Source organism: Pogoniulus pusillus, chromosome 19 (genome assembly GCF_015220805.1).
Source record: "Pogoniulus pusillus isolate bPogPus1 chromosome 19, bPogPus1.pri, whole genome shotgun sequence".
NCBI lineage: Eukaryota > Metazoa > Chordata > Aves > Piciformes > Lybiidae > Pogoniulus > Pogoniulus pusillus.
This window is the reverse complement of record NC_087282.1, coordinates 17,294,140-17,317,601: the sequence shown is the minus strand read 5'-3', so window position 1 is coordinate 17,317,601 and position 23,462 is coordinate 17,294,140. Positions and strand designations below refer to the sequence as shown.

At 41.6% G+C, this 23,462-nt stretch overlaps 1 protein-coding gene across 5 annotated transcripts in view; it reads left to right on the top strand.

Annotated features, from left to right (window-relative positions):
* GRIA3 (glutamate ionotropic receptor AMPA type subunit 3) overlaps window positions 1-23,462 on the top strand; it is a 164,960-nt gene that overhangs the window by 16,120 nt on the left and 125,378 nt on the right. For all 5 annotated transcript variants that reach the window (XM_064159493.1, XM_064159491.1, XM_064159492.1 and 2 more), the window contains exon 3: window positions 20,811-21,050. In XM_064159493.1, coding sequence (XP_064015563.1) covers window positions 20,811-21,050 — 240 coding nt within the window. The remainder of the gene's footprint in view (window positions 1-20,810; window positions 21,051-23,462) is intronic.

Below are 23,462 nucleotides of genomic sequence, written 5' to 3'. Positions count from 1 at the left end.
GTGTTAAATTTCAAATGGAATATTGTTTTATCATAATCTCAATTTTCCATGGCATAAACTACCTGTTTTCTGAATAAGAAGGGGTTTTTTTCCTTTTATTCTTTCTAACTTTTTCTTCATAGTCTGAGATTTTTCTTTTCTCATAAGTAAAAAGCTTCATTTGACCATCTCATCATTAGTTTTTCAGATCCTAGGAAGCCACTTATTACTTCTGCTTCTTTGTGCTCAACACTTTATCTTTGCACCCATCTCTGCAGTGAAGCTGCTGTAGTACAGCCACGTTAATTGATGGTGCTTTATTTTTAAGTTCTTTCTCTAAAAATCTAATCTCCTGCTATAAGACAGGATGAGCATATGCATGCTCATCCTCTCTAAGAATGCATGAGTTAATGGGATTAATATCCTACGTTTGTGGGAGAATAGACACCCCCACGCTGTCAGAGTAGAGACCTGGCTTCTGTTGGTACTTGATGTGGCGTAGTGGCTGACAAGGTACCAGTGCAAGATTAAAACACAAGCTACTGCATTTGGCAATATTTTGGGGTCTCTTCAGCTGTGAATGGCTCTGCATAATTGGTACAAGGCTTCCGCCCACTGAGACAATGCTTCAGGGCAGCACCAGCTGAATAGTCCTGGTGGCTGAACTTGCTCCTGCTGCTCATGGACCAGATATACCATAAATGTAAACAGTAGGTGCTCCCCTTGCCTATAATTAAAGCATGGATGTAAGTTTGACTACTCAACTGCAGTATCAAGTTACTTAAAAGACCGATTTGGGAGTTGGAATGCAGATTGTTTTGTTTTATCCATATTCTCAGTACTTCCACTTTTCTAGCTTTCCAAGCAGAAAGGACAGCATGAGGGTGAGGAAAATATACAGTGATGAATCTCTTTTTTCTTATCCTTATTATTATTGTGATAATGCTGGGAAACTAATGCTGTCTCTACTGCTCACTTCTGAGTAAAGGGGAAATTTTCGTGGAAATCCTAAGTTGCCCTTCCCTAAGTGGTATTTCTCTTTCTTCTTTAGAGCTGCAGTATGACTGATTCTGTCCTGCTTGTCTTTTAAAGATACAAGATCAGTTATGATAACAAGGATTACCTGTGATGATTATCTAGATTCTTAAGAAAACAATGGCAGAGGAGGGAACACAGAGGGTAATATTGTCCTTTGAGAGGATGCTCACATATGACTTGTAGCTAGAATTCTATCTTTAGGTATGATACATATACACTTCTCCACAAGGACTTTAACAGCTTCTTGGAGAGCTCAGATGTTGAAATTGGATGCTCTTGTGTCCAAAGTTGCGTTTCAACAGTCCACTCATCTGTTTAAAATGATGAGTGGGTATTCTAATTCAAACCCTCATTTTATTCTTCTTTAGTAACAATAGTCATGGCAAAAGCAAATCTGCTGCTCTTTAGTCTCCACCATGGTCTTCCCTTAGATATCAGTCACATCTCTGGTTCTAGGCAGTTTCTTGTCTGTGAAAAGCTTGATTAGTTTAAATAACTGATTATTTTTCTCATCTATTATCTAGTTAGTTACAAACCCAGGTTGTTCCCCTGAACAGCCTTCCCAGAGTCATCTATTTAGCTTTTTTTCTAATCTTAGGCAACAGAATCACAGGAACATCCTGGTTGGAAAAGCCCCTGAGGATCACCAAGTCCAATCTGTAACCATAAAACATATTCCTAAGTACCTCATCCAAACGACCCTTAAACACATCCAGGGTGGGCAACTCAACCACCTCTCTGGGCAGCTTGTTTCAGTGTCTGACCACACCCTCTGTGAAAAACTTTTTCCTAATATCTAATCCAAACCTACCCAGTCTCATCTTGAGACCATTCCCCCCTGTTCTGTCTCAGATTACCTGTGAGACAAGACCAGGACCAGCCTCTCCACAATGTCCCTTCTGGTAGTTGTAGACAACAGTTTAACTTCTTAAACACCTAAACCCTGACTATGCTGTTTTAGAGGAAGAGTCCTTACCCTCTAGTTTCCTGGTTTTCCTCTAGTGGCTGATTTTCCTTACCTTTTAAAAGTCTTGATTTTTTTGTTTTTCTTTTGGATCAAACTTGCTTTTAGTATTTCCCTCTGCAATTACATCATGGATTAAATGTACATCTTCTGTTTGTGGAATCATCTGCTTATATCAAGGACAAATTTTTAACATTATAGGTACAGCAGCATCATTGTGCACCACTACTGTAATCAGTAATGTTTTTGAACAAGCTACACCACAATGATTCCTTGATCCCTAACAAGTCTAACTAAGGTGAATTAAGTTTTATGGGATGAGTTTGTCACTTTCTCCCCCAAGACTCCCAGAGTATTCAGGAAATAAATATTTTAGGAGAAGAATTTAATTCTCTTGCCTTTCTCACATCATTTACTCTAATTAATTGACTGTGTTTTGTATTCTCTTGTTTGGAAATCTGAATGGACTCTCTAGATAGACTGGTTTTAGAAAGAGACTTTGGAATGGAGCTTGTCAGAAGACCACAGCTCTGTACCACATGATTAGTATCACTTAACTGTCTTGGCCCAGCACATTTATTCTGTGTAGCTGAAGTCATGAAAAACAGATACTCTACTTACATTTGTTCAAACAATTGTATCGGTAAAAGAAAATATTTTTCTTGTGTCAGTTTGATTTCTTTTTATTCCCTAGTAATGTACTCTATGTTAAGTTTTTATTCAAAGTTAATTGTGTGCTAGCAGAGTATTTTTCATTTGAGAATAGTTTTGGGGACTGGGAGGGAGAAAGTATAGGAGCAGATAAGAGAAGGGAAGCCACAGCTCAGAAAAGGATCTAGACCCAAGAGTTAAATTGCACTGCTTTCCACAATGTGAAATTGGGTGAAAGCATCTCCTTCTGGGGCACAACCTTGAAGTGTTTACTGGAGCTGTTTTGAAAGAGTTTCAGTTACTGTATCATGCATAGACTTTTATGGATGGGAAGTTTTCCTTCTGAAGAACAGAAATTAAATCATACTTGCTTCTTTTGGAGATACTGTGTATCCATATATTCATGGCTACTGAATTATTCTGCTTCTTTCAGTCTTTTTTTCTGTTCTCATAGCCCCTCAGCAAAATAAAAGGACAGATTTGGAGAATTTTGATACTCCAGAGTAAAGAAAATGCTCCTATCAGCTGGCTATCACCTTAATCCATGTAGAACCTGAGCATTTTGATGGGATGAACGGTTTATATTTAACCAGAATAAAATCCCAAAGGTTCTGTACTTAGGGACACTCTGAATTTATGGATCACCTATACTCTGTGTGAAATTGTCTTCCCTGATGTCTGTACTCAAAGGACCAACTTGACTCTCAGTGGGAGAATGGTGTCTTCTCTTTTTTCTCATTTATTTTTGCAAGTAGCAGTAATTTCTAGCTCATTACAGGCTCACATCCCTCTGCTCGTTAGTCCCATTACATTCTGTGTTTGTTTTCTTTGTTTGTTTGGGGGGGTGGACTGGGTTTTTTTTGTTTGTTTTGGTTTTTTATGTGCTATAACCATATGCTGCGAAATCCATAAAAGATTTTGAGCAAGCTGGGCTGAGTCCTGGGCCAGAAACTGCCTTGAAAATGATCTTTAAAAACTGAGTTACTATCCAGCTAAGAATGCAACAAATACATTGAAGAGGATGAGAAAAATAGGCTGGGATAACATGAATTTGCTGCTGGAACAAAGAAAAATAAACTGTTCCACTACAAGAGCTCAAATCCTGATTGTTTTCCTTAGAAGGGTAGCTTCAGTAGGATGTAATTTAGGGCTTGCTGCTCTAAGCTGTAGAAAGATGGAAAGCCAGAAAGGAGTGGGGTTGGTTGGTTGGTTTGGTTTTTTTTTTATTATTTTGGTGGTTACAAAATAATCTGGGACTTTTCAGTTCATGGAGTTCATTCTTTGGTTGGTTTTATGTGGTTTGCTGGATCTCAAGTCTTCTTGAAACGCTGGACTGATAGTCACAGAATCACACAGGTTAGTGGCTGGAAGGGACCTCAAAAGATCATCTAGGCCAACTTCCCTTAACTAAAGCTAGTGGCACCCTGGCTGCATTTGCATTTCTGGCATGTTCTTGCAGAATTCTCTTGATTTGGTGAAAACTATAAAGATGAGTAGCCTGTTGTATGTCTGTACAGTTACATAGGGGGTTATGACCGTGTTCTTAACCAGAAAGGGTGTTTCTCTAACAAGGAAGATGAGAAACAAGTGGGAATATTTTCAAATGTCCCACATTTACTTACTGCAGATTCAACAGTGAGTTTAGCCCCAGAGGCAAAGAGCAGTATAATAGGGGGACATGAATGCCTGCTTCATGGGTGATCTCTTTAGAATGAGAGGTTAGGAAATACTGTCTGGAAGCTTCTTTGGGAAGCTTGGAAGAGCAGATGAATTCATCAGTCCTTTTTATGCAGCTCTACTGGAGGATTTAAATCTTCCTGTCTTCAATGTATTAAATTATTATGAGAAAGTCATTCTATTGTTATCAAATTCATTTTTCTTAGGCTAGTTTCTTTGCTATTTTTGGCATAGAAAAGTATTGTCTCAGTGATAACTCATGCAGTGGGAAGGAGGGCTTGGACTGGCTCATGGAAATGGAAAATACACCACAAAAATCAGAGTACAAAGAAGTCTTTTGTGCCTATAGCTGGCGTGTCTTGGAAAATGAGGTTTCTTATGTCTTCTATTACGTTCTGGAGAGACACTTCATGTAGTCCATTAATCTATCTGAAAAGCTTACTACTGAAGTTCACCAAATCAATCTATGCCAAGGCCTACAGAACCTTCAAAGTAACCTGTTGTTGGGCCACTTTGAAAAGTCAGGAAGTGTGTTTGAAAGTCATATTTAGAAAATTCAGTGACAGTAGCCAAGCATTAGCTCTGTATGCTCTGTTAGCTTAAACAAATACAAAACCACATTACCACAGACCTCTCTGTTGTCTGCTATTCTGATAGGCAGTACAGAATTATGCATGATGAATGTGTGTGTGCGTGGAGAGAGGTTTGCTGCTCGGAGCCAAAGTTTGCAACGAGGTGCTTTTTGCTGAAGGACTTGAATGCTTCTCTTGACTGCTACACTGTTTTTAACAGAACAGCAATATTTGTTTTAAATTTAAACTGGAATCAGCACTGCCATTTGCAAGCTAAAGTTCAGTGTCATTAATCTATAAAACCTGGAAGATAGTGTGAATTAATTTATAAGAAATTAGTAAAGCAGAAATGTAGCATGTTTATATATGGTGGGGTATGGTAATGTTTCGTTTTGAACTTCAGTGTCATTTACAGTCTGTAACTGGAGTCACATGCGGGTTTCTATTCTCCTGTGCATAGCAAGCTGGGTTTTTCAAAGCTTACTTGAAAGGGAGCTGAAAAATTAATCAAGTTCATTGAGTTCATGAAAGAGTTCCTCTCATGGTTACATCTGTGCCTGCTGTGAACAAGGGCTTCCCTACCTCCAAAGCTAGTCGTGTCATCCAGAGCTGGCAGTGTTTCCCTCCAGTTTACCATCTCTTGGTAAGATCCTTCCTGCCCGCCCTTAGTGAAGTTTTGTATGGTGGCTGACCTGCCAAACCAGATAATGCTGCAAGCAAGGGATAACCAGCAATCAGGACAGGCCTTCAGGATGGCAGTGTTCTGATCCTGTAGCTTACCACAGGTCTTCTAGCAATAGTGGAGCTGTGTGAGAGCTTCCTGTGACAGATGTTTTTGCTACTTCTCATCCAAACTGCTACAGTTAAGTTGTTTGGTGCCGGTACATTGGTGGTAGGCAGTGCTGTCACAGGGATGACACACTGCCATTTTAAGGCTGTTTTCCCCAACTTTGTACTGATCTAGTTATTGCACAGTAATGTTTGAGACACTGGTGAGACTCATCTGCTGCTTCTTCAGCTGAACAATACCTCATCAATGGGCAATCTGCAGTGAGCAGACTGGTTAGCTGCACACACAAAACAACAACAAATCATGACATCACTGGCACTAACCTTTGTGGGTAGTTGACATGCAGTGCACACAGCCCCGTGGTGATAAGATGCCACTTTTTCAATCAAAAGAACTGCCAGTGACTTCAGATGTTGTTTGCAGTAAGGACTTATTAAAGAAAATACAGTGGGGATGCTTTTGCACATAAAACTCTTTCTCAGATCATTTTAAACTTATCAAGGGGCAGCAAGAATTCAGAATAGAAGCCTCTTGGTTGTGGATGTGAGGCATGGATCGTAACGCCCTGATGGCATGCCACGGTGTGAACAATGTCTGTAGCTTGGTAGCGGTGGTAAATGTCAGAATATTTTCAGAGGAAGGCTAATGTTTGTCAAGCATGTTTCCAGTATGGAGAAGCTATAATGAAGATAACATAATCCAGAATTCTTTAAAAATACCTATGGTTCTACTTTCATCTGTATTTTTGGTGTTGAAAACACAAATGTGATGAGATCAGAGCCTGCATGATGGTTGTGAATAACAGAAGCTCTAGCTCATAGCAGTGGAAGTCATGGGAGTCTTCCCATTTTCTATTAACCCTCTGAGCAAGTATGAGAGAAAAGAGAAAGGAGAGAGGGCTGATCTTTGAGGTCATTGATTTGCAGGTGTTTTCCTGCTAGCAGAGATTTTAGTAGGTGTTAGTGGAGAAGCGACTAGGGACATGTGGAAGTGCCATGGTGTAAATCAGACTAAATCATCTGAATACCCCTAGTAGAGCAAGAGTGTAATATATGACTGAAGGGAGGGCTGCTCCTGGAGTTAATCTCTTGACAATTTGACCTTCAGCTCTGATTCAGTGTTGAGCATGTGCTTCAGTCTGTTCATCAGAACATTTGAGCATCCTCTTACAGTTATGCACACATCTTTGGGATCTAGGACATATAGTAAAACCTTGCTGATGTCAGTGAAAGAATTCTGTGCATGCAGAATAAGGTTATCCAAGCTGTGGTTCTTTAAGTGTGTGTGGTTTTAGAGAAATTCAAGTGCTGCCCCCATACTGCCACTGTCTTAGGACACAGTGAGTTTCTGATGAGGGCTTCTAGGGCCTCCTGAGTAGAGCTAAAGTACTGCTGGTCTGGTTTTGATATAGGGCATTTAGCTCTTCTCTGTCAAGAGAATATTTGGGAAGAGTCCTGCTTCTCTATCACCATCACACATAGCCCAGCAGGCCACAGTCTCATGCTGTTGCTGATGATTAATGAGATTGTTCTCTGCTTATTAATGTAGCAGGGTGTCGAAGTACACAGAGAAGCGATGGATTTGCACCAGGTGAACGTTTCACTATACAGCTGGCTGCAACCAGACTTTGAACCAGTATTTAAAGCTACATCAATCTGTTCAAACCCTCTAAGAATAACAAATAATTTCAAACTAGGCCTCTCTCACTTGGCCACCCCCTCCTCCTCTGAAAGGGCAGCACTCAGGAATGAAAATGTAGCAATGTGACTTTTCTTTCACAGTCAGGCTTTTGCTGCACCATTTCCATCAATTTTGGCTCCTACATTATTCAGCTGTGCACCAGACAACTCTTTTGTTATGTGCCAATTAACCCAGCTTGATAAATAGTGATTATGCATAATTTATACAGAATAATATTCTTGTTTTCCCTGTAAATAAGGCACTGGCTTAGATGAGGGTACTGGTCTGTGAATTACTGGCAAATGTGATCGTGAAGGTCCTGCTGGTAGCAAGAAGGACTCTTTGGACTATAGGGCAGATAGAAATTATACCAAGAATCAAATTAGATTGGGGGGGGTGGGGAGGGGTTTTTTTTGTAAGTGGAGTTGGGATTTTGGTTCTGCAGTTCCATAGCTTGTTCTTTGAATGTACTAAGGCTCTCTCAGTTGAAGTCCAGCTCTCAGTACAAGTCTGGTTCTTACTAAAGTCTGGGGGAGCTTCTTAAATGAAGGTGTTGAGTACTTGACTGGACCCCTAAGGAACAACTCCATACAGTTTCCCTGAAGCCAGGTTTTCACAGCCACTCTGTTTGCTTTTCTGTGTTAACTGACCTCGAGTCTGTAAGAGGGTTGAGCTGACAGCAGTGGGACACCAGGAGTAGGTGCGAATGGCCCATCCCATGAACCTTGATTAAGCAGGGAGGAGATAGGGAAATGGGAAATGCAGTCCACTGGTCCGAGATGTACTCACAGTGACAGCACTTGCTGGAATACTATTGCAGAGCCTCCGGGAAAGTGTTAGGAACTGTTGCTTTGGGTAAACTGGGCTGTCTGTCAGCCAGCACCATGCTCTGCGTGCAGGGAGCCAACTGGAAACCCTCCAGAGCTGGAGGCTGCTTGCACAGCTGCTGTTTTGGCGATTGCATTCCCTTTCTCCTTGGACAACCTTAATCCTGGCCTTTACCTTGTGGTGAATTTTAGCCAGTTCAGTGATTCCAGGTGTGTTTGCCATTTTGCCTCTTCTGCCTTAGCCATTGTATGATATCCCCACAGGCCTATAAGTGGCACCACCTCAGCAGGCTCAGCTCATCTTTCATCATGCTGCCAGAGCCCTGTTTTGATTTATTGCCTTTCACCAGAGTGGAACAGAATAAAGTCAACTTCTGAAATCACTTAGGGTAGGATCTGCTGAACAAGCATACATTTAATAATATGCTTCTGCCTTTTTACTTCCTCCATACTGGGATGTTCCAATGAAATAAGAAATCCCTTCAGAGTATCAGAGCACTGAAGACAGCTGCTCTTGATTCGCAGCTCTCAGGTGCAGCATTGCTTTTAACTGCTGTGTTTCTCTTCAGCCCTGCCTTCTGCTAACATGCTCAACTGCAAAATGCTGCTGTTTTCTGATGGGTGTGACTTATTATCCTTTTTTCCTACCACAAAGCACATGTTTTTTTCCTTAATTTATTGTTTAAAGTATTACTGAAACATGTGAGATATATTGTCTCTGAAGATGATATCAATAGCCACTTGGATACTCCCTGATCTACCACATCTTGTCAAATTCATTAATAACGTGGGGTTTTTTGACATGTCTTTTGTTCCAAGGCCAGAGTGCTTAATGGCTCATGGAACTCTTATTGCTTTGAATAAAATGATAGAAACAGTCATGACTTTATATTAAACTAGTAGATGTTGCTGTTTGACAATTAGAATGTGCATGTTAGTAGAGTGTATTGGCTGCCTGTAAGTGAATGGCTGCTCAGTTTCCTTGTGTTTCATAGCTAAGTTTTTGAAAAAACAGAGGTTTTGATATTTTTGTCTGACTGTTTTTGAAGAATTGCTTCAGCAAATAAGAGCTACAGTTACAATCCAAAGTGATCACAGCATGCTGGCATAACATGCTAGATCAAAACCAAAAGCATTTCAAATGGCGCAACAGATGGGAACAAGTTATTTAACTCAAGTGTTTGTTACATATTTGTGTTGCATGCACACTGTCCTTATTTCTGTAGAGATTATGCATGAAACAAGATTTGGATTCTTGGATGTGAGGAACACCTTTTCTTTTCTTTTCTTTTTTTTTTTTTTTAATTCCTGTAAATATGTTTAGATTCTCATGGGGAAAACTTTGCCAGGTACTCTGGCTCTCTCATAGAGGTGTTAGCTCATCTTCCATGCTTCAGGGAGAAAGGAGTGTGGGAGTGTGTGGTTATGTGTATAGGATAGACTAAGCCTTTATCAAAGGGCAAAGGCTCAGTGAGTTGCTTTACATCATCTTCTTAAGTCCCAAACTCTGCCTAAACTTGAGGCCAGGGCCTGAACTCTTAAGCATCCAGGACGGTGGAGTTGCATCAGGAGGAGAGCATTGCCTTTGCACATATTGCTGTTGTGGGCAAGGCATGGACTGTCCTGGAGAAACTGAGCAGAAACTTCTCTTCTTCAGAGAACAGAAGGCAGCTACCAATGCCTTTCCATTTCTCTCCAGCAGTGAGTTTAAGTGTCTGAAGAGAAGCCTCTTGCTGCACCTCTTACAGATATCTCCACTGGTGTCAGAACCATAGAAACAACCAAGGTGGAAGAGACCTCCAAGATCATCCAGTCCAACCTATCACCCTGTCCAATCAACCCCTCATATGCAGGAAGCAGAAGAGCCCAAAAGTAACACAAATCTACACCAATTAAATTGAAGTTCTGCAATTGTTACAAATTTTTCTTGGAGAAAAAAAACCTGCATAATGTGCACATGATGTCTTCCCTTTAAAACTCAGAGGAATTCTCCCTTGTGAGCAGCTTGTGGGGGTGGTGGGATTAGGATGGAAACTGATCTCTTAACAGTAGAAGATTGTGGATTGCCAGGTCGGCTTTAAAAGTAGAAAACTTGGTTATAATTCGTGCTGCCTGATATGAGAGCTTGAAATCCATCTTGTAAAGACACAGGCAGGATAACGCAGTATTCTGATACTTAAGTATAGTCCTCAAATACCTAACATATTTTTAAATCATCCTTCAAAAAAATCAGTTGATTTGTATGGCACATATATATCTCCTCTCACCTTTAATCCATTTTAAGCTTTAAACTCCTCTTTTGCTCCCCTCAAACTCCAGTAGATTATACTTCAAATTGAACCATGATAATCTGTTTCACAGCCTTTTGAAAGCAATGTTCTCATAGAACTCCAAATCCATGGTGTTTTAAAAGAATCAGTCTGTAATAACAATTCCACTGAAAGAAAATCTTTTTATAATTTGGACCTACTGATAAGAAGCTGAGACCATTCATGGAAGCTGAGTGGATTGAGTTCTGGGTTGCTTCTACCATCAGAAACTTGTAAATACAGAAAATCTGAATTTCAAGTGTTGGGGTTTTTTTCCCCTATTAATGGAAAATGAAACATTATCATTTGGCAGGCTTGGAGGACAAGATACTCTTTTTGTGCTTGACTTTCTTCAAAGTTACACAAAATTTTAAACATCTTTTTTTTAGCTTTGTATCCAATAACCTGGGAAAAAAGGTAGCACAGATTCTACATAGCCTTAAGTTTGAAAGCAGCTTGGGAACTAAACAGCAAGCACGTAGGTAATAACAGCACAAGTAGCATAGCCTGTTCCAAACTATTCAGGCGACCTGCAGTTCATTCTCTGGCTAGATGAAGAACACTTCCAGCAAGCTATGCACAGCTTCCTCAGTGCAATCAAGGTCATAGAATCAACCAGGTTGGAAGAGACCTCCAAGAGACCTCCAACCTAGCACCCAGCCCTATCCAGTCAACTAGACCATGGCACTAAGTGCCTCATCCAGGCTTTTCTTGAAGACCCCCAGGGACGGTGCCTCCACCACCTCCCTGGGCAGCCCATTCCAATGGGAAATCACTCTCTCTGTGAAGAACTTGTTCCTAATATCCAGCCTATACCTACCCTGTCACAACTTGAGACAGTGTCCCCTTGTTCTATTGCTGGTTGCCTGGGAGAAGAGGCCACCCCCCACCTGGCTACAATGTCCCTTCAGGTAGTTGTAGACAGTAATAAGATCACCCCTGAGCCTCCTCTTCTTCAGGCTAAACAACCTCAGCTCCCTCAGCCTCTCCTCATAGGGCTGTGCTCCAGGACCCTCATCAGCTTTGTTGCCCTTCTCTGGACACGTTCCAGCACCTCAACATCTCTCTTGAATTGAGGAGCCCAGAACTGGACACAGTACTCAAGGTGTGGCCTGGCCAGTGCTGAGTACAGGGCAAGAATAACCTCCCATGTCCTACTGGCCACACTGTTCCTGATGCAAGCCATGATGCCATTGGCTCTCTTGGCCACCTGGGCACACTGCTGGCTCATCTTCAGCTACTATCTATTCAGTATCTCCAGGTCCCTTTCCTCCTGGCTGCTCTCCAGCCACTCTGTCCCCAGCCTGTAGAGCTGCTTGGGGTTGTTGTGGCCAAAGTGCAGAACCCTGCACTTGGCCTTGTTAAATCTCATCCCATTGGCCTCTGCCCACCCATCCAGCCTGTCCAGGTCCCTCTGCAGGGCTCTCCTACCTTCCAACAGATCAACACATGATCAGTCTGTCTTACAATTTGGTGTCCAAGGATGTCCTTTTTGTTGACATTTTAAATATATTAGCTAGCATTAAAAAATAGCAAAGCTTTTATTTGCATATGTCTGGAACTGGCAGTTTGTTAGTGGAGAATTTTTGCTCCCAATAGACAATGTACATGAGACCTGAATAAACTTCAGCTGCCTTAATTTGAATGCTTCCTGAAACTGCCTTTTCTCAGCCTTTCTGTCTAAAAAGATCTGACCTCAGATAATGCACTTCTTCATTTCAGGTCTCAGCAGGCACCTATTGGTATGATGGTAAGCATCAGAATTTGTGCAGCTGGTGTTCCTACTGACATTGTTTCAGCCTATTTTATTGTTGCAAGCTGGCATTTCTCATATGTTCATAAAACTCACACAAATATTTCAGTGTGAACAGAAGATCTACCATGCAGCAAATTAACGTACGTTGTTGGGTTTTATTTGTCTCTGGAATTATGTATGATGGCCAAAATGTGTAAAGTTTAATGAATCAAGCCATGTGTAGCATAAATAATTTGGCATGCTGAAGGAAATGAAGGTTTTGGCAATATATTTGTACAGCACCCAGTACCTATAGTTGTCACGAGGGTTCCAGTGTCATCCTGAAATGCAGATAAGAAGTAGATTCATTTGCTAATGCATAATGAAGTTGTGATAGGATGACAAAAGTTACTTTTTGTTGGATCTTGATCAGAGATTGTTTGGGAATACTTGGATCTGGACATTTATAAAATCATAGAATTGTTTTGGCTGGAAAAGACCTCTAAGATGATTGAGTCTTACCATTGACCTAACACCACCATGGCCATTAAACTACATCCCTTTGTGTCCTGTCATGGAGGGGATTTCTCTATTCCTCCCCTGTTAGGGGGAGGTGAGAAATTAATTTGAGGTGGTTTTGATTTTTTATAAAATTATTTATTAAAATTAATATTTACAAATTTACACCACCCCCAACCACTATGAAATCCAGGGTTTGTTTGCAAGTTTATGAAAATACCTTGGGATATATATATTTACAGGGATTGATTATTAAGTGGAAATATGAAATTATTAACAATTACAGACAGAGAGAAGATTTCTTAGGCTTAAAGCCTCTTAACAACTCTAGTGTTTGCCCAGCAAGGGCTGAAACTCTACGTGCTCCTCAGATAGAGATAACTTATATTACAAAGGAATTAAAGCTTGCTTAGGATGTGTTGCTCTTGAGTATTAATCATTAATCACCCTCCCGGGAATCATCTGTCTCAGTGTGTGCCCAGTAGTGGGGTCTTGGTGAGCTGCAGTCTGTCCTGGCTTGCAAGGGATAATAAAGCTTTTCCCAGTCTCTGGGGTAAATTGAGTGACTGAGTTGGAAGGCAGAAGGGCTCTCAGCGGGACCTTGACCACCTGTACAGATGGGCAGAGTCCAATGGGATGGGGTTCAATAGCTCCAAGTGCAGGGTGCTGCACTTTGGCTACAACAACCCCATGCAGAGATACAGGCTGGGGTCGGAGTGGCTGGAGAGCAGCCAGACAGAGAGGGATCTGGGGGTACTGATTGATACCCGCCTGAACATGAGCCAGCAGTGTGCCCAGGTGGCCAAGAGAGCCAGTGGCATCCTGGCCTGCATCAGGAATGGTGTGGTCAGCAGGAGCAGGGAGGTCATTCTGCCCCTGTACTCTGCACTGGTTAGACCACACCTTGAGTCCTGTGTTCAGTTCTGGGCCCCCCAGTTTAAAAGGGACGTTGAGATGCTTGAGCGTGTCCACAGAAGGGCAACGAGGCTGGTGAGAGGCCTTGAGCACAAGCCCTATGAGGAGAGGCTGAGGGAGCTGGGATTGGTTAGCCTGGAGAAGAGGAGGCTCAGGGGTGACCTTATTGCTGTCTACAACTACCTGAGGGGTGGTTGTGGCCAGGAGGAGGTTGCTCTCTTCTCTCAGGTGGCCAGCACCAGAACAAGAGGACACAGCCTCAGGCTGCGCCAGGGGAGATTTAGGCTGGAGGTGAGGAGAAAGTTCTTCACTGAGAGAGTCATTGGACACTGGAATGGGCTGCCCGGGGAGGTGGTGGAGTTGCCGTCCCTGGGGCTGTTCAAGGCAAGGTTGGACGTGGCACTTGGTGCCATGGTCTGGCCTTGAGCTCTGTGGTAAAGGGTTGGACTTGATGATCTGTGAGGTCTCTTCCAACCCTGGTGATACTGTGAGTTTTCTCTAACCTTTTCTCCTGGGGTGATCTCTGCCTCGGAGCTGCTGCTTCTGGAAGCCGTGTGTTCAGGGATGGTCAGCTGGCAGGATTCCAGGTGCAGGAGAAGGATTTGGTCCATGTAGCTTCTGACACGGTTTGGCAGCTAGTAAGCTGCGTTTGCAGGTTTGCAGACTGTCTGAGGGTCTGCTGAGCTCTGGGTCTTTCCAGAGTTACAGGATAGCTGGCAAGCAATATCTGTGCCATGCTGCAGGGAGATGTAACTCCGTAGCTGAATCAAGATAGCACTAGGCTTTAGGCAGGGAGTCTCTCGGATCCCCATATATGTATGGTGCAGGCATGAAGGTGCTCTGCTTCTCAGAGGGCTTGCAGATAGCTTGGCTGCGCCTTGAGATCAATGCATGAGGTCTAAGCATCTGTAATGCTTGCAGGTGAGCAAGGCCTGATCCTGTGTCTAGGCCAATGCAAGCGGGTCAGGGCAGCAGGATGCTGCTGTGGATCAGTGCTGAGTCTAAAATGCTCTAAGCTTCTGAACTGGTAAACAGTCTGGATCGTCTGATCGGACTGAACAAGACTGAACATGTGGTGCTGCTGTGCACCCCTCTTTATAGGCTCTGGGGCTGAGATTTATGGCTCGTTGGACATCTAACATGACCAATCAGGTTGGCAGTAAGCCAAACCTTGCCCCAATAGGCAACAGAGACGTGCCTGGACCCTCCCAATGGGGATTACCTGCCCGGACCTCAGGGGCACACGGGCTGGGCGTGTGTGTGCTACACAGTTTGTTTGCTGCCTCGTGGGTCCCGGCAGAAGAACATGTCCGGGCATGTAGAGGCATAGAAAAGCCTGACCACAGTCAACATGTGTTTTGAGCATCTCCAGGAGTCTGTTCACAAAATATTAATGGAGCACATACTTTGCTAGGCAGGATGAGATGTGATGTTCTGTCTAATATCTTGGGAGAATTTGTATCTAATTCCAAGTAGTAATTTCCTTGGTTCTTTCCCTCCACCAAGAATGTTAATTATTAACTATTTCAGAAATATTTTCTTCTGGACAGAATTCAGTATCTTAACACTTCAAATGTGCAAATGGGTTGTCTTTGCCATAGGTAAATGGATTTCACTGGATTTAAACTGTTTTACATAATGAGTTTGTCTTTAAAGGAAACTCTCATGTCTGATTGCCTGGAGCCCCCAAAATGTAGCTCGTTCACATTGTGGGGCACTGTGGTGCTGATCTTCCCAGGCCTTAAGACAGACAGTGTGACTTGTCAGTGCATTAAAACAAAAGGAAAAACAAGCAGTAGAGACATTGTTGATTGCTCTAAGACCCTGTAAGCTTACTGTGTGAAGTTATATTAATGATAACCCTTGCATTATTACAGCAAGAAAGTCATAGGATGGAACCCTGGGAAATAGCAACTGCTCTCAGATACACTGTGTATTATTCCATTATAAAGTAATGTCATTAGCCTGTTGGCAGAGTCTGGCAGTGAGAATTGTCTGGAATCCAAGACAATCGGCAGAAGGAAGTAGAGGGAATAAAATTATTTCACAGCTGAGGGAAACAGAACACAAGACCAAGGAGCTGGTATGAGCAACACACAATAATGTCAGTTGTGATCATGCTCCTACAGTGCTGCTCATCCCAAAGAGATCTGATGCCTCGCAGTGCTCCTTGGACACAGGTTAATTTTGTCAGACCTACTTTATTAACAAATGATACTAACAAAGGGAAAACTTACTGTCCCTACAAACTGTATTGGAGAAGCAATAGTGTCTGAGGTATTGTAACCTCTAGCCCCTGACTCAAGACCTACCAGGCTGTTAGACCCCAGGCAAAACAGCACTGTGTGCCATGTGTGTAAGGATCCTGCCCACTTCTACAAGTCAGTCATTAACAATACCATCTAGTGGAAACAGTCAATTAAAATCTAAGGAACAAGCTTCCCAGGGAGGTGGTGGAGACACCATTCCTGGGGGTGTTAAAAAAACATATAGATGTGGCACTTTGGGATGTGGTGTAGTGGTTATGGTGGTATTGAATTGATGGTTGGACTTGATGATCTTAGAGGTCTTTCCCAACATTAATGGTTCTATGATTCTGATTCTGTTCTGTGATCCATTAACATCTCTCTTTTCTTGGCTTTGTACACCTTTTCTGTAATAAGCAAAGTTGAAACCTACTTGTAATTGTTTCTAGTGATGCTTCAGCTGTTTATAGTAAGAACTGGAAGGAAAAAAAAAGTGTTTTAAAAAAGGTGTCAGAAGTTTTGACTTTCGCTTCCAGGCAATAGACAGGAGATATGTTAGAGCCTACACAATTGTGTTATGTCAGGAATACTCACAGCCATTAAATGTAGAAGAGCTAAATACCATTAGAATGCAAAAAACAACCCCGAAACTTTAAAAAGACACCAAATATCTAACAACTTGTGTGAAATGGGGAATCCTTTGAGATTCTACCCTCCAGCCTTCCTGGAGTCTGTGTGGAAAAAAAAATGTCTGGTTAGTCTTAGCAAGTTTTTATGTTGGAACTTACTTGACTGGAGGGAGGATGGAACAGCTAGTGAAAACAGAAGGTTGGGGTTCTTTGAGCTACACATGAATTTAGGACACCTCATGCTGCTATTCGTACAGAAATAAAGGGGTTATTTGCTTTAATTGGTGCTTTTTTTTCTCCCCCAGCAAATACTGCTTACCACACCACTGTTACCACTCTGGCTCTAAGCATTTTCCTTCCTTGGCAGGAAACACCAGTCTGTCATGACCTGAAAGTTCCTTATCATCTCTTGACATGCTTGAGAATTCACAGGCTTATGTGACAGCATCCTTCCCTCTGCTGAAATTGATGGCATGTGGCAGCAAACTTACTCTGGGAACAAGCCCAGGGTTAAGACTTCCTAAATAAATACTCACCTTGCACCTAATCTCAAAGTAACATCTGCTTATGATCCCTTCTTGGATTATGACTGCCTGGGAGCTCTGCCCCTTGTTTGTAGAGGTTGCAAATTTTCAGGTCAGATTATGAAGCAGCTTGGTTATGTGCTGTCTTTGGAAACAGATGCACATCCACAGTATTAATAATTAAGAGCAGTTCCATAAAGGCATAGCTCAGCAAAAAAACCCAAACCAAACAACACTTTTTTTTTTTTTGGAGGAATGAGGTTGCAGCAGGATTTGTCCAAATAATTTCTTTAACAGCCAAAGTATGTGTTTGACCATCTGCATTTTTGAATTAGAGAAAAACAAACATAAGTCAACTGTGATTAATTAAGGAAAAATACCCAAATTCTTACTCAAACACGAGGATTGTTCTGATTGTCAACAGAATGAAGTTTGGAAAACAGAGCTCAAAGCTAAGGTTTAGTTAGCTTTTTTTGATGGGTTTTGTATCTGGCTCAGTGGTGTTAGAGCAGTAATGTAATTAAAATGAATGCAATTACATGTTTGGTTTTTGGAAAACAAGTAGTATGTCTGTGAGTTCATGGATATTTAGTAGGTTCATCTGGTCACAAGCTAAACAAAAGACCTAATGCTACGAAATTGTGAATTCAGAAATGCAAATGAATACTGAGGTCCAAGATAATTGGCCTTTTAACTTCTTCTTATAAAAACAAAGGTTTATTTGCCTTTTAAATGGACCAGTAAAATTGAATTGGCACCCTAGAGTGCCTGCAGAATAGATAGTCAAGTAGAATAATCTATAAGAATTAAGCAGAGGACCTTAAGAAATGGAGATTTTTCAAAAGTAGTAGAAGAGAGGTAGCCTGTAAAAGTGTTTCATCCTAACAATCTGCAGACAATATAAACTTGAGTCAGAGAAAATAAGGCTGGGCAGGGAGATGCACCTATTGGAAGATATCTTTGGTGATCCTCCAGAACATTCAGGGGGAAAAAAACCCTGCAAATACCTGAAATGCCAAATGAGAAGCCCTCGCTTGCACTGGGGTGCTCCACAAAAGCAGGGGCTTCACGCTGGCCACTAGATACCGTTGAGAGAAGATCCTGCTTATGGTCAGGCTGTTCACAGACTCTTCCCCCCCCCAGATTACTACAAAATTGAGAATGGGCTCTTTACGTAAATGTGCACAATCTGCTATGACAGCATTTTGTCCAAAAGACAAAAACCTCAAGCCATTTCCAAGCTGTACTTGCGTGTCATGCCTCTCAGAACAAGCATAAGCACAAGTGGGGTCAGTTCTCAGCTGGTTCCCAGCACAGTGCAGAGCAGCTGGTCCATGTTGGTGTTGCTGCACCTGTTCTCTCTACTGACTCTCTTGGGTATGGGACCTAGAGTTGTCAGGCCCTAACAGGAGCTAACCTGAACTCTTTTTGCTACCTTCTTAGGTAGCATGATAGGCTTTCTGAGCCTCCTTGTGAGTCTTTTTTCAGATGCTGTCTCCCTATAAATCTGAGAGATTTCATGGGAGTCACAGTTCAAAACCATTCCTGAGCCTTATACCTGGTAGGAAATAACAGGTAAAGCTAGGATCATTTGCAGTAGCTCTGAGGTTTTAGGGTCAGGAGCCATTAGAGAATATACCTTGTTTGGATTGCAAGGGGGCATGTTTCCTGGTATACTTGCTCTTCAGTGCTTTCTCTGCAGTACAGAACCTACATAAAAAACTAGTAAACTAGGCCATTAATAAATATGTAAAAGCAGCCTGTGAGTACTGACTCAGTGTATGTGAGGACACTCAGCTTCACTAGCCCTGCTTCAGTGATTATTCCTATGGAATGAAAAGGCTTACACACCATTGAAATGATTTGGAGACTGCCAGGCTTTCTAATGCAGTCTTTATTGTTGCCTTTTTTTTTTTTCCACCTGTAAGTTAATGCCTTTTATTTGTTACTTCAGCAGATAATTTTTATAGTAGCTTTTCTACTTTATATCCCACTGGTATATAGTTTAACAGAATGACTTTTGAAACTGTATTTAATTCCTCAGTCATGCCTCAGGAGTAAATTCTTGCTGTATTACAACTTTTTTTTTATGTCTTTACTGCGGTTGAGAACTTGAGCAAAGTCTTCTTTCAGAAGTCACTCCTTATTCCATCTCTGTGCCTGATGTGCGTCTCTCTTCTGTCTCAACCAGCTCTTATTTGCTGCTGGTGTCTGTGTTATGTCCTGTTACAGGCTCTTAAACACTTACAGAAGTTCCTTAATAGCATTTCTATTTTTGCATCTGGATTTCCAGCAAGAAATCGAATTTTCACACCTGACTACCTGTTTGAGGTATTTTCCATGCTGCTGTGTCAATGAGCTGATGTTGTGAAGACCCTTGTTAAACCAGGCTGTAGTGATTCTGAGTGGTAGCATTTATGGTAGGAAGTGTTTCATAATGGTACTTTCAGTAGTAATGATGCTCTATATTTCACTGTAGAAGTCATGATTTCTTTACTGGCAATTATTTCCCCTTGCTTTTTGCAGGGTTAAATATGCAATGTTTTGGCAAAAGTAGTCAACAGGGCTAAACAAAAATTGTCATTCAATTCATTTCTTCACCAGCAAAATTGTTAATGCTGAATGAACATTTTTTCTGGGAAACTTACTTCCATTACAAATTAAACTTGCTCATCGGTCCAGAAATGGTTTGAATTAAAAGTGCTGCTGTGCTGCAGTGTATTTCAGTTGTCCAATCTTTATTATGAACCAGAGCCCCAGCATCTCACGTATCAGGCTCCCATGCTCTCTCTGATGCAGTCTTCCTCCGTGAAAAGAGCACAGGATCACAAGAAGTTTACTCTGTTGCTACAGAGTAAACAAAAAGTCCTTTCTCTGCAGCTCGCATGAAAGTGGCCACATTTATAAATTGAAATACTTTAATTTTTGTCCAAAACAGTCATTGTCCAATGTCTATAAAGTACAGGAAATGAAGTGTTTCCCCAGATAAGTGCATGTGAAACAAAGCACCTTTGACTGCGTGTTAGTTATTTTCTGCTACTGGATGAGTCCCTCAGGATACCAGAATGGTAAATGGCTGAAAACCTTCATCTTAAGGGATATTAGCTTTCATTTCATGAAGCAACAATCTATGTTCCTCACCTATGTTGTCATTAATGAGCCTTACACTTGACTAATTGCTTTTGAAAAGTTTTAACAGCGTGACTTGTCACTGAAAAAGGCCACACCCAAATGTCATGCAGGTATTCAGAGTTGTGGACTATACAGCAATAAACCATCCCCATTTCTTTGAGTCAGATTTGAATCAGGGTGTGGGATAAACTGCAAATTTGTCAGGATGAAGAAGGTAAAACTACATCTTGGCATTTTTTTTGTCTTTTAGGCAGACCTGACATTTGTTGGGTACCCGCTAACAGAGCTCTGAAGGTGCTGCTCTAGGGAGGGAAGGTATTTTATAGACAGACAATGTAACCCCAAATTTACATTTAGAAAATACATAGAGATTAATGGATTGTAGCCACGTAGCAGAACAAATCACAATCAAAAATGTGCTTAGGCCAGTCTAATTGTGACAAAGTTGGTACAACTCACAGCTACGCTGAAATGAGTATTTATTGTCTCAAGAATTCACTTCATCTGCTGCATCACACAGAATAATTTCAGGATTGCTTAGCAGACTTACCGCAAATACAGTTTAAGAGTTTGCTTGCGTCCGTGGTACGTCAGATTTTAACACTCCTGTCTGTCTTTGTTAGTCTGTTCACAGTTTTCCAGAGGAGTTTATGCCATCTTTGGATTCTATGACCAGATGTCAATGAACACACTGACGTCGTTTTGTGGAGCCCTTCACACATCCTTTGTCACGCCGAGCTTCCCAACTGATGCAGATGTACAGTTTGTTATCCAGATGCGGCCAGCACTAAAAGGAGCCATCTTGAGCCTCTTGACTTATTATAAATGGGAAAAGTTTGTGTACCTCTATGACACAGAACGGGGTAAGCACCACCATTTTATGTGATTCTTATATTTCATACCTTGCTAGAAGTATTACCAGAATCAATATGTACAGCCCATCCCAGTTTTCTCTTGGGTGCAGGTAGCATATTCAGGTGGCCCTACTAAACAAGCTTACTTTGAAGCTGGAAGAAATGGATAAATGGAAAGCAGGCACTATTGTATCACTGTCGTTTATAAGGAGATTGTCTGGGGGGGTAGCTGTAGCAGTGTAAGCATTCAATTTGGAATACCTGGTTTCCATGGAGCCACAGACTCAACACTTGCCAGAGTTTTTGAGTTCTTGCAAAATAAATAAAGTTGGCATTATGAAGTAGGCTGTTAAGCAAGACCTTCCACCGTGCGTGACATTGCAATTCCCACACCACTTTAGATAAATGTGCATTTCTCCTCTCCCTGGACATTTCTTGCTGAGATACACTCTGGAGGTGGCTGGGCATCAATAACCATCTAAGAATATAATGCATAAACTGCTTAAAGGCTCTGCTGGAGGAAAGATGCTCTAGATATGTCACATGGATATTCAGAGGTGAATTTAGATAGATGGCAAGAGTGACCAGGCATGTTTTACTAAGTGAAAACATTAAGCCTGTGTTTTCACATTTAAGGTAGTTGTTAGCTGAGAAGCACCAAAGGTAGCTTATCCTGTCAAAAAGAGGTCTAAGCATCAGAAAACATTTTCTTTGAGGAATCTTGCAGATTTCTGTGGAGTAAATGTTGACACCTGGTCTGAGTATATAGAATTTGCTTGGTTTCACCTGGATAGTTATTTTTACTTCAGACAGATGTGTCAGTGCCCATCTTATCAGCTTTATGATTGACAAGTCCAAGACCTGGAGAGGGCTCTGGATAGAGTAAAAGAAGCTTAGAGTCTGTTCCTGGCTTCTATGACAAAGTTCTGATACCCTAACATATTGCATATTGATAAAGATCAAGCCTTCAAGTAGGTAAGTATGGAGAAGTTAAGAGTGGCATTAATTTTTGAATCTTTTAAAGCTACAACCCAGATTTCCATATGCCATTTGTCAGAGTAAGAAAGGTTTTATATGCCCAAATGCGATAAACTTTGCAGGATGTGGTACAGTAAAATGTTATGTGTTTCAGGGCTGATGAAACTTTTTGTGATTAAGGCTAATAAACTTCCCTTAAAAAGAGATGCATCCATCATCCAAGATCCTGCCTAGTAAAAAAAATGGCACTTCAGACTGGAAAAATGATACAAAACAGTGGGAGTTTGACTATAAATTGTCTAGATGGTATAATATTGGACTGACAGACTAACAGAAGCCGTGAGGGAAGACTTGCAGATTCATGCTTGCATTTTTCTATAATTCTCAATGTGTACAAGTTTTAGGTAGACACAATCCAATCATGAGCTTATCATGATGGCTAATCCCTTTGGAACAGCTTAAGTTGTATTGAGACTTTCTTTTGCCTAGTTCATACAAGATTTTAATCACAGGTTAAAATACAGCTGGCAAAGTTAGCCCCAGGAATATGACTTCAGCTCTGTTGCCCTCTGCCCTTAGTCTTGAATTGCCATTCACATCCTACTCCCAATGTCTGTGGTGAGATACAAGGAGCTGGCCTTAGGGTGATTTCTGAGCAGCCCTTGGTGAGGACCAGTTGGTGAGAGTGGGTGAAGGGGAGTAGGGTTTTAACCCCTGCAGCCTTGTGGGAATGAAAACCCATCAGGAGTGGGACAGGGCCAGCATGTATCAGGGCCTGTAGGTAGGGAGTTTAACCTAGCAAAAACTCATTAAACTGTTATTTCAAACACAGCCCAAACATCAAAGTGCAGCCTCAGATTTCCCTGCCCTGATTCTGTGCCAGGTACAGCAGGGTTTCATTGGGCTTGCAGTCCCCAAATTAAGGCTTTTGGCTTCTGCAACACTCAAGTGCAAATAACTAGAAATCCTGTGGTTGCTTAATTGAGGCAGCCAAAAAAGCTCCAACCCTCACAGCCTTTCTTGAATGATTAAATAATACAGTTGATCTGTTCATTCTTCTTACTTATGTATGCAGATGCTAGAAGTCCTCACAGAAAAATACAGGGGAGGCAATTAGATAGAAGGATAATTATTTTTTCTTTGTTTCTGCATAAAAACAATCTTTAATGGAGGAGTTAATTTAACTTGAACTCATCACACAACATCACTAACTGAAAGGTTGTGCAGGGCTCCATAGCTGCACAGTTTGCAGTTTGTGTATTTTGTTGCTCTCTACAACTCCCAGAAAGGAAGTTGGAGTGGGAGAAGGGATTGGTCTCTGCTTCCTGGTATCAGGTGATAGAACAAGAGGAAATGGCATGAAGTTGTGCCAAGGGAGATTTAGGATGGGTATTGGGAAGGATTTCTTGGCTAAATGAATGATCATGCATTGGAGCAGACTGC